General features: G+C 41.5%; 1 protein-coding gene across 1 annotated transcript in view; it reads right to left on the bottom strand.

The window, feature by feature from the left end:
- Positions 1-1,139: 1,139 nt before the first annotated feature.
- The window catches only part of LOC107287994 (venom factor), a 97,050-nt gene continuing 86,098 nt past the window's right edge, over positions 1,140-12,091 (bottom strand). Inside the window, exons 38-40 of the mRNA XM_015816564.1 lie at positions 10,288-10,371; positions 7,946-8,081; positions 1,140-1,398 (exon numbers count right to left, since the gene is read on the bottom strand). Coding sequence (XP_015672050.1) covers positions 1,257-1,398; positions 7,946-8,081; positions 10,288-10,371 — 362 coding nt within the window. The 3' untranslated portion in view covers positions 1,140-1,256. The remainder of the gene's footprint in view (positions 1,399-7,945; positions 8,082-10,287; positions 10,372-12,091) is intronic.

The following is a 12,091-nucleotide window of genomic DNA, read 5'->3' as shown; positions in this document are numbered from 1 at the left end:
CGGCCAATCGTGACTGAACATCACTGTGCTACGTGCCCTGTCAGGCAGAGGTGCCAACATGAGAGACCCCTTGGGCTGGCAGCCAGGCGAAGAGGAGGTCAGGCGGGCCCAGACTTTAGCAGTCCCTTCGGGGGTGGCGCTACATATATTAATACATCTTTTTAAAAAAGCTTCTCAGAGGAGGGTACCTATAGACAGTCAGTACTCTGATCCTCCTTGATTAATACTTGGTTTTTGCTCTAAAATCAGTATTTCTCATTTTTTTATACATTAGCAGGGCTTTTTTTTTTTTTGTCATAGAACGCCCAGAACAGAGTTCTGGCACCTTTTTGGGATGGAACCTTGTAGGGTAGGCAAGGCGGGTTGTATGACATGTGTGAGTTCTGGCACTTTTTTTTTTTTTTACAAAAAAAGCACTGTACATTAGCAATAGCACTTAGACTTATATACTGCTTCACAGTGCTTTACAGCCCTCTCTAAGCATTTACAGAATCAGCATATTGCCCCTCAATCAGGGTCCTCATTTTACCGATCTTGGAAGGCTGGAAGGCTGAGACAACCTGGAGCCCGTGAAAATCAAACTGCTGGGGTTAACAGCAGATTTAGCCTGCAATGCTGCATTTTAACCATTGTGCCAGTACTGCTCATTATATATAACTTTGAAGAACATTAAAGTGGGGATAGCTGCAAATTATATTCAATGTTTCTTTTGTGACCCATATATCAACTTGTTATGCAATTTGTAATTGATGGAAAACTATATGCATTGGAGAATTATATATGGGCATGCCTTTGCAATTTGCAGGAAATGAAAAAGCACTTTGAGTTTTGCCTTTGGTGGAAACTCAGCAAAATGCAGAGAGCTATCTATTCAAATTACTGGGATAAAATTACAAGGAAGTAAATTTCTATTCTGCATTTTGTTGAGTTGTGCCACCTAATTCTGTCCCCCAACCTCACCAGTCCCAGTTAATATTGACCCACCTACCCATTCATCCATCACTAAAACTGTACTTTATAATCTCAATTATTAGATGGATCAGAAAAAAAATAGTAATCCTGAAACATCATTACTTATTAATAATCAACAGGACACCAAATAATAAATCAATTATTTATTTTATGTATAAACAGAAGAAAAATAGCAGAGCAAGATGATAGAAAACTAAAAAATCAAGAGGAAAAGTAAGATATATGTATTGGCTCAAAAATCTGTCTTCTGAGAATTTCCTTCCTATCATTGATTCTTCTAAACTTTAAGTAGGGCAGCCAAAAATAGTCAGTGTGTCAGACAACTGAGCAAACTCTTCACACAAATTCTGGAATTCTTCATCCTGACATTCATCTTCATTTGGCCACCTCTCGATCCAGGTGTTCCTTGTAATCATGTAGGAAATTCTGGAAAGAGGAAAGAGGATAGCTTAAAACTTAACCCTGCAAGGAAATTAGTTCAACTGTCTTCTGTTGGAGCAATGTTCTGGGCTTGGACTGAATCCAAATATAGTTTTTAATTATTTCATCCTATGAATATGACATTTTAATTTCAATTTTGATTTTAGGATGAGAGAAGAAACTTTTATTTCCTATAAAATCCGAATCCTGCAACAATTTGAATTCTGGAAAATTCAAATGGCTGCTGCCATAAAACATGATTGCTACAACAATGGAAAAATACACCCTTATGAGTTGTAAGATTTGGCAGTAATACAGATGTGACAAACGAATGAATGAATTCAATGATAAATCAGTTTTATCTCATAGATTGTTTCTCCCCAGTCTAAGAATTTGCGCATTTCAGTTGAGATGTAGAACAGAAAATTGGATCTGAATGCTACAGACAGGGCTTTTTTTTATCATAGAACGCCAGAACGGAGTTCCGGCACCTTTTTTGGATGGAACCTTGTAGGGTAGGCAAGGCGGGTTGTATGACGTGTGTGAGTTCCGGCACCTTTTTTTTTTTTTTCAAAAAAAGCACTGGCTACAGATGTATACTATCAACAGAACATAGTAAGTATATTTGTGGAACTCAAATGGAATGAAAAACAGCTCCAACAGCCCACAGCTAGAATATCTCAAATTCAATCAGGCAACGAGAATAGAATGCATCAGGCTTGTGGTAGCTAAGTTCAGGAAGACTTTAAGAAGTGTTAGATAAAAATGAGAAAATTCTTATGTTCCTTTGGACAGTTAAAACACCCAAATAGTATTTTGATATTTTTGAAGTAAATGAGTATCATCTCTAATGCTTCCAAAAATACCTAAAACAATAGATGTATGTTCGTAAACATACAGTGATAATCTACTCACTCTCTTTCATGCACATGTTGAGTGTTTAGAGAGGAACAACTAGATGCAACCCTTCCCCTATTGATCTGTCTGTGCTATAAAATAATCGTGGAAATAATTCAGCACAAAGTGAACGGGATGGATGGGCCTAGTAGGTCTGGGTTGCAAAAATTTGGGCAACCACTAGATAGTAGCAAAGAAATACAGACAACTTTCATTCTTTGCTGAGTGAAAGATCTCACATGTGCAGATCCTTGCAGGCCAAATCTGGAGGCACTGGGAAACTTGAGATTGTGATAGAAAAGACCCCTCCAGGCAAGCGCAGCTCTTCAGCAGGACATAGAGCATACCGACTGTGTGGCTTGAAGCATCTGGGCAAAAGCTTTAGATCAGTGGTTCTCAACCTGTGGGTCGGGACCCCATTTGGGGTCGATCGACCATTTCATGGAGGTCGCCAAGCAAGGCTGTCCGCCATTTTTTTCCCCCTTTTCCGGCGGGTGCCTTACCTCCCTTGGGCTGGGCCTGCTGGTGGTCAGCCTGCTCCGTCTCTGCCGCTTGCCAGCTACGCCTCGGCTGGCGCAGGGGGCGGAACCACGCATGCGTGGCGCTCCCGGGCAGGGAAAGTCCTCGACTTACGACCGGTTGGGTAGTCCTCGACTTACGACCGGTTTAGTCCTCGACTTACGACTGGTTTAGTCCTCAACGTACGACCGGTTTAGTCCTCGACTTACGACTGGTTGGGGTCGCGGCATTAAAAAGATTGAGAACCACTGCTTTAGATATTCCCAGAGAGATGCTGGTTGAGGAGATGGTGCTACCCATACATAAAGGAATCTAAAAATCCTAGTTAAGGCTATTCCATAGTCGTCCCCACAATGTCACATCTAACCTACAGAAGTTTTCTGCAGTATCTGATAAATCTGAGGAAGAATGATTACTTTTATATTAACAGACCCCTCCACGTTGATACCCACTTGTTGCGAGGAAGGGGCTTGTGTGTTCTGTTGAGATTGAGAGCTATGCTGGAGGTATACCACCAGAAAGTATACCAGGTCACCCAAGCCAGACAGGTCTCAACTGAGGAGTCAGACTAAGAGGATCCATAAATACAGAATCATGATGAGATAACAGAAAAAGAATCCCATGCCGATCATCGCCCAGGTTAACAATAACCATGGCAATTGCTGTCCCTGGGCAGCTGTCAAAAAATGAGTTACAGGGTTGGAGAAAGACCTGGTGACCTACTCTGCCAAAAACTCAAAATTCTATAGAAAGGGTCTATGTAAAATTTTTATTTTATTTTATTTATTTAAAGTTGTCTCAAACACGTCAGATAGGGTGCCCAATGATAGGATAACAGGAATCCCAATTGCTGAGGCAGCCTATAGCAGAAACAAATGTCTGTGTTGTACATCAGATAGCCACATGGAATGTCAGAGGAATGAGTCAGGGTAAATTAGATATTGTCAAATGTGAGATGATCAAGTTGAAAATCGATTTCCTTGGTGTCAGTGAACTACACTGGTTGAACAATAGCTTTTTTCCAGTCTGACAACTTCACTGTCTATTATTCAGAACATGATACTAGGAAAACAAATGGAGTGGCATTTATTATAAGTAAGAAACCTGCTAGAGCAATGGAAAGCTTCTCAATGGTCAGTGACCAAATTATGATCACAAGAATTCATGCCAAGGCCCTCAACATCACAGTTGTCCAAGTCTATGCCCCAATGACTACTGCAACAGATCTGGAAATAGAGGGATTTTATGTCATGGTCCAATAAACAATGAAACAAGTGCCCCTAAAAGACATTGTTTACATTCTGGACGACTTTAATGCAAAAGTTGGCAAACAAGCAGGGACAGGCATCACTGGTTCTTTTGAACTAAGTGAGAGGGTCTTTTGGCAGGTAATTGTTTGGTTCAATTTTGCCAAGATTTAGGATCATGAATGGATGGTTCAAACAGCTCAAGTACCGCTTACACACTTGGACCTCACCAAATGAACTTCACCGTAATCAGATTGACTATGCCCTATGTGTCATAGATTGACCAGCTCAGTCCTTGCGTTTAAGACATATCCAAGTGCTGATCGCAGTTGAGATCATGAATTGTTAGTGGCAAAGATTAAAGTCAAACTGTGCACCATCAAAAAGGCAGTGCCTTTGGCTAGAACAGAGAAATAAAAATGTATGATAATTTATGTAAATAACTGTAAATAATATATATGAGATATATAACACAGTACTGTTAAGAAAAAAATGTATTTTGTTTGTTGTAAAGTAAAAAAGGAAATATATATATATATATATATATTAAAAAAAGGCAGTGCCTCCAAAGAAGATTGATGTCACCAAAATCCCAACTATATATACAATAGAGGTGAAAAATAAGTTTGAACTACTGGACACTGCTGACAAGATGCCTGAGGAACTGTGGTATGAAATTAAATCAAACATTATTGGAATCACAGAAGATACAACACAAGAAGCCATAGAAAAAGTGCAGGTGGCTCTCAGATGAAACCATCAAAATAGCTGAGCAAAGAAAAGCAGCCAAGGCAGCAGGCAAATGGGAAGAAGCAAGAAGACTAAATGCAGCTTTCCAGAGGGCAACAAGGAAGGGCAATGAACTTTACTGGGATGAGCGATGTAAACAGCTTGAAGTGGACTACATGAAGGCTCACCCCAGGAATGCATTTATGCAAATCAAAAAAATCAGAGTATCATTTATTGCTCGTAGAGGCATCATTAAAAACAAGTAAGGGAAAGAACTGTCTGACCAACAAGAAATCAAGAACAGATGGTAAGAATATACAGAAGAGCTGCAAGCAGGTAGCAAAGGGGCCCAGCCTCAGGATGAGGAGGAAAGAGAAGTAGAAAGAAGTCTCCAAGGCCTGGATTCTAAAACATATGAAGAATGGCTACAGGATTTGGGTTTGGCTAGTCTAAAGAAAAGAAGAAATAGGGGTGACATGATAGCAGTATTCCAGTATTTGAGGGGCTGCCATAAATAAGAGGGGGTCAAATTATTCTCCAAAGCACCAGAGGGCAGGACAAGAAACAATGGTTGGAAACTGAGCAAAGAGAGAAGCAACCTGGAATTAAGGAGAAACTTCCTAACAGTGAGGACAATTAACCAGTGGAACAGCTTGCCTCCAGAAATCGTGGGCGCTCCATCACTGGAGATTTTTAAGAAGAGGCTAGACAGTCACTTGTCTGAGATGGTAGAGGTTCTCCTGCTCGAGCGGGGGAATGGACTAGAAGACCTCAAAGAATATTCTATTCTATTCTATTCTATTCTATTCTATTCTATTCTATTCTATTCTATTCTATTCTATTCTATTCTATTCAGAACTGGCCATCCTTGAGGAAGAGATCATATGGGTGATGAGCCAATTCCCAAACAAGATTCTAGGTGCTCACACTTTCCCTGCAGAATTACTGAGACCTGTGCCACACAGAGTCATTAGAGACCTGTGCCAGAAAATCTAGGAAACCAACTCATGGCCACAGGATTGGAAAAGCCCAGTGTTCATTCCACTGCCAAAAAAAGGGGTGACTCTCCCTTTGATTGCTCCAATTATCACACAATTGCTCTCATCTCTCACATCAGCAAGGTTCTGCTTAAAATTATATAACAATGTCTAACACTAACCATTGAAAGGGAATTACCAGAGGTCCAAGCCAGCTTCTCAAGAGGTTGTGATACCCATGACCATATTGCAAATCTGCTCTGGATCATCGAAAAAATCTTGAGAATATCAAAAGATCATTTACATGTGTTTTATTGATTAGATCGTGGAAAAGATAATCAAGCAACAGATCTGCGAACACCTAGAAGCAAGCAAAGTTACAACCAAAAGCCAAAATGGGTTTGTGAAAAACAGATCATGTTTTTCTTATTTTATTCTTTGACAAAGTGACTAAATTAGTGGACCAGCAAAATGCTGTGGACATGGTATACTTGGATTTCAATAAGGCATTTAGCAATGTAGAGTACAACCTAAATCTTGGTAAGCTTAAAAACCAGACAGGCTGCCCCACCCCGCACCTTTCTTCACCATCGCCGCCACTGCCACTGTTGCTGCCATTGCCCTACAAAGCCGAGGCAGCTTAAAAACCAGGCAGGCCACACACACCTTCCGTTCCTTTCTTTGCTATCGCTGCCGCCGCAATCGCCACTGCCATCACCCCATGAGGCTGAGGCAGCTTCAGACACCAGGCAGGCCACCCCCCCTCCACTATGTGCCTTTCTTCGCCACCTTCGCCACCGCCCCATGAGGCTGGGCAGCCGGTGAGTGAATGCTGCCTTGTTGGGGCCTGCTGAGGCCAGCGGCCAGCCGAGGCAGCTTCAGACACCAGGTCGCCCCTCCTCCTCTTCCTCCCCTGCGTAGCCGGCCACTGAAACTTACCACTGTCGGCTCGTGCTCAGTCACTCGCTGTCTGTACCAAATGCTGCTCCCACCCAAAGTTGCTCCTTTTATAGCCTCACCCCGCCCAGATCTCTTGCCTATTCCCAGACTCCACATGTGCAGAGGGGGGGAGGGGAGCAGCTCGGCCCAGCATCCCTCTATCATTGGCAATGGCGCGCATGCCGACAGAGACAGCTCTGCGTGCCGCCTGTGGCACACATGCCATAGGTTCACCACCACGTGTATAGGGACTAGAAGACCTCCAAGGTCCCTTCCAACTCTTATTCTGTTATCTTTTAAATAAAATCAAAGAAGTAAGAATATTGGTCTCTTCCTGAACATAAAAAAAATGAAGCTCATGACTACTGTAAGGAAAGGAAATATCAAAATAGAAACTGATGGTGAAGAGAGAGAATGTGTGGGAAACTTCACTTTCCTAGGATTGCAAATAACTCAGTGGTGAATGCAGCCCAGAAATAAAACATCAGATTGCACTGGGTTGGACAGTAATGATGAACATGAGCCGAATATGGAAAAACAAGGACAACCAACCAAATGTAGGTTAGTCCCCTCTATTGTGTTCCCCAAAGCTAATTATGGTTGTGAAAGCTAGGTCTTAAAAAAGCAATGCAGGTAGAAAATCTCTTGTTTGAGCTGTGGTGCAGCACATGTGACTAACAAGCAAGTACTGGAGTGCATAACACCAGAGATGTCACTAAAAGACAAAATCACGAAACTGCGTCTCACTTACTTTGGCCACGTCATGGGGAATTCACTAGAGAAAGCAATTATGTTTGGAAGAATTAGTGGTAAAACCAGGTCATCAAAGAACACGGTGGCTGAACATTATCAAAGTGGACACTAGCCAGAACATAGAAAAACTCAAATAAATAGTGCAAGATCAGAAGATGTGGAGAGACCTGTAACATAGCTAAATGTCTATAGAGATTCTCAGTCATCCAGGTCATTGTTGTTCCAAAAGTGCTTTTTCAAAAGGCAACAAAATCCCTTTGAAAAAACTCCTTTGGGACCTGAACCATAACATTGCCAAAAGCTGATTCGACTAAACGGATAGCATTATCATCATCATCATATTAATAGATTCAGATTATGGTTGCTTTCAAAGATGTAACACAACATTCTATGATACTATAGATATATTGTTAGGTGTTCTGTGGATTTGATAGCAAAAAAACAAAGTCTATAAAATTTTAGAAAGTTAAAAATAATTAGTGAAATACGTACTCATCTTTCTTGTGCCACAGGTCACTTCTGAGACCCCAGATCAGATAATCATTGTTCACCTTCAGATTCAGAGCCTCTTGGCATTTCCTTTGACTGACATACTGGCGGGGCTTTGCTTGTGGATTTCGGTCAGTGCCTGCAGAAATTAGATAAAATCTGAATACACATTTCAATAGGGAAATGTTCTTGCTGTACATTGGCAAGTAATGTTATGTAACCAGAGAAGAGGGAATAGTTGTATTTAGTGAGTGCATTGGTTCTTTCTTCAACTGCTACTGAACCATATTTATCACCCTGGGGAAAACAAACCTTCTTCTCTACCTTTTTCCTCCGAATGGTCAATTATAAGCCACAACAGATACTGTAGCACCTGACACTGAAAAACCACTGATGACTCACCCCAACCCACTGATAATTCACACCTTCCAATGACCCTGACCTGAAGTAACATCCCCATCACAAGCCTCTCTCTGAAGACTCATCACATGACCCTCACTTGACACATCCACACTTGAAGCCCTTATAAATAGAAGAGCACTAACACAGACATCACCTAACTTCCACTGAAGGTGTTACCTAGCCTGGTAATGAAATATTTAGAAACCAACCCACAAGTTTGGAGAACGAACCTTCGCCCTCATCCTACACCCGAGCTACAGATATTCGCCACTATTGCAAAACTGAATAACCAGTTCCCTATCTCAGTACTGGAGCACTTTTCAGGCTAGCATCATCTGTCTGTGGATCATCCAGAGAAGATTCCTGTCAACAGAAGTGAAAGGGAGGCCATTGGCAACAGATCCTTCCCACACTCATTGGAGGATCTTCTGACTCACTGGAGCAGATTGATCAGGATACAAAAAACTGATAGAATGATAAAAATGGCTCCTCCCTCTTTTTCTGGTGTAACTCATCCCTAATTCCTCATCCTCACAGATAAAATCCTGAATCCTTATTTAAAACAGAAACACAGAAAAAAGAGTGAAGAGATCAATTTAAAGGCATGCTCCTCTTACAAGCAAAAGAATACACCAGACCTGCATCTATTTGTGCATCCTTACTGTAACCAGAAGCATTAAAAGGGAAATTTTGTTTTAAGAAACATTGATTTGTTAAGTTGCATGCTATCCCATATTCCTTTTGATAATTCATAAAGGTACGAATAAGGGAAGTTTGAAGGAATTACTGAAACACATTTGTGAGGATGATGAATCTTAAAGTGTTACAAAAATTTCTGGGAAATATTCAATCATGCACATTATTATAAGTAAGAAACACCTTCCTTCGACCAGTCCGCTCCCACAGAGAGGGCCTCCTTAGAGTGCCGTCAGCCAGACAATGCCAGCTGGCGACCCCCAGGGGGAGAGCCTTCACTGTGGCAGCTCCTGCCCTCTGGAATGACCTACCCCCCGACCTACGTACAGTTGTGGACCTGCGCCTTTTTCGCCGAGCCCTGAAGGCCCATCTATTCCGTGCGGCCGGCCTGGCGTAGTTTGATTATGTTTTAGTGGGGGTTTTGTATGGGGTGTTTTTAGAACAGGCCTGTTATTTAATTTGATTTTAGAACAGAAACTTGTATATATTTATCGTGGTTTTTAGTATCGCCTGTTCACCGCCCTGAGTCCCGTAAGGGAGATAGGGCGGTATATAAATTTAATAAATAATAATAATAATAATTTTGAGAGAACTTCTATCTGACTGCCAATGGGGAGTACTTTGCTGTTCCATAGAAATGTGAGTTTCTGTGCAATAAAATATTTTCTACTGACACTTGAGACACTGGGTTTTTAATGGCTGCCCTCTTTTACATTTTGAGAGAACTACAGCTCTCTTACGCAAGGAAAATTCTAGGAAACACTGACATTCTGACCATAGAGATTCAGTAGGTAGGTGAAGTCTGAAATGGTATAGGTTCTCCTGCTCAAGCAGGGAGCTGGACTAGAAGACCTCCAAGTTCCCTTCCAGCTCTATTCTATTTTATTCTAAGTTCCCCCGATATCTCGGTAACTCCCACCCTACTGGCCTTCTAGAAAGCTTCAAGAGTTTGAGTTAGGATGATTGGGCTCCTTTCAGATACATTTGGGGGTATGGATGATATCAGCTGGATTCAGCATCTGTTCTTGCTCTTTATTCTTTTTCCCTATTCCAATAGTAATTTTGCTATATTGCATTTATTATTTTGTTTGATTTTATTGTACATTGTCAATAATTAAGAGGGGGTGGCACGTGAATAAATCAAATCAAATAAACTAATGTGAACTTTAAAATGGGGTTCAAATGAACTTTCAGACTTTCAAGTTTCACTATCTAATATTTGCTTTGCTTTAGGGAAAAATTCTTACCTCTTTTAACAACTTCTAAAACATCCATGACATAGATATCATTGCCATTTTTTTCTTCTATGCGAAGCAACTTGGCTTTGTAGACTTTTAAGAACAAAGACAGAAACAATACTCGTTAAGACAGCTGATTATTTTTCACCATGAGTGGCATAATCAGTGAGGCACAGGTGCTGCTAGTTGTCTATGGGGATTCTCAATCATCCAGTCATCGTTATTCCAAACATGCTATTCCAAAAGGCAACTAGGGTTGCCAGGTCTGCTTCCAAAAAATAGCGGACAAGCGGGGGGGGGGGGGTGTTAAGTAGTAAAAAAAGTAGACTGTACAGCTTTAGATTACGTACCATTTCATCATAAAGCTTTTGAATAAAAAAAAATGTCCACTATTTTGTGAAAAAAAATAGTGAACATAATGTGAAAAAAGTGGACTGTCCACTCAAATAGTGGATACCTGGCAACCCTAAAAGGCAACTGGGTTTTCTTTCTTACCAAGAAAGTCCAGCTGCTTTTCAGAAAAACAGCTTTGGGACAGGTACTGTTAACGTTTCCACCTAGACTATGGGCACTTCCAGGCTGGATCTTTATGGCAGTCCAGAATCCCTCAGGTAGAGCCACTGAGTACTAGCTCCATTGTGGGGTACATGGAAGCAAATTGTGTATTTTCTCTTGAGGCGCCATGGTTCTATGAATGTGATAGTGTTATCCGTCATGTGAGGTAGTCCAGACAGGACGCATGGCCAGATGGACTAAAACTACTTTATTGTAAGCTTGCATTAACAGAATCTTGCAAGACTGGAAGTACATTACTTGCCTGTCCCTTTTACAAGGGAGGATCTTTTGGGAGACGTTTGCCACACCTGAATTCCTTTTGTAGGCTAAGCTGCCCCCTGTCCCGTCATCTCCCAAGGTCATTCCCAGATACTATTACAGGTTTGTTGGAATGACCTTGGGAGACAAGAGGAGGACCTGCAGCCTACCTAGGCAACGGGCTGATGAGAGGCAGCTCAGTCTGTGGGGGTGGGAAAAGCACAGGAAGTGTTTCAGAGGGGACCCTCCCTAGTTTTCCGAAGACTAGAAAGAGAGGATGGGAGAAATACTTCCAGTCTTCAAGAATCTGCTTAATGTAACTTTATGCTAAAGATTCTGCTGATGCACCCGGCTGCTCTTCTTGTCTGGACTACCTCGAAGGGCTAACAGTAAGCTTCCAAGCAGTCCTTTCCCCCATTTGTGAAAACTTTCACCTCACTCCATTTCACAGTACTGTAGTGTTTAGCCCCTGGGTTTTGAGTATGGGGCCATGCAGATGACTGTAGTTTGGCTTCATGCTGCTTTTTGAAGGATTGAGAGTGAAAACAGTGGAAGTGAGGAGCATGGAAATGTTCTCTGAATCTCAGTCCTTTGGCTCTGCTTACTCCTTGATCCAGATCCATTTCCAGGAGCCATGAACTATTATGCTACACCAGAGGGTCAATAACACACCAACAAGCAGCACCATGTAAACTAGAAGAATATCACTCCGGGAGGGTAAAAAAAATCTAACTGATTATGAATAAGTTCAAAATGGCTGCTCCAAATTATGACTTCTTGATAGTTAAAAGTAGACCATTAACAATGAAAGACACCACCACTTTATTAATAAGATTCTACAATATAAATACCATAATCCACATTTGGCCCGCAGGCTTGTTGAATTCGTAACCGCAGAGTAACATCCTTCTGCTTGTTGAGCAAGGAACAGGTTTCTTCAGGAGGAGAAAAGAGAAGACAACATGTTTGATTGATTGTTGAGGATACATGTTCCCATTTA

The sequence above is a fragment of the Protobothrops mucrosquamatus genome, unplaced genomic scaffold (genome assembly GCF_001527695.2).
Source record: "Protobothrops mucrosquamatus isolate PMUCROS unplaced genomic scaffold, P.Mucros_1.0 scaffold467, whole genome shotgun sequence".
NCBI lineage: Eukaryota > Metazoa > Chordata > Lepidosauria > Squamata > Viperidae > Protobothrops > Protobothrops mucrosquamatus.
The sequence above is the reverse complement of the archived record's forward strand: the minus strand, read 5'-3'. Positions and strand labels throughout refer to the sequence as shown.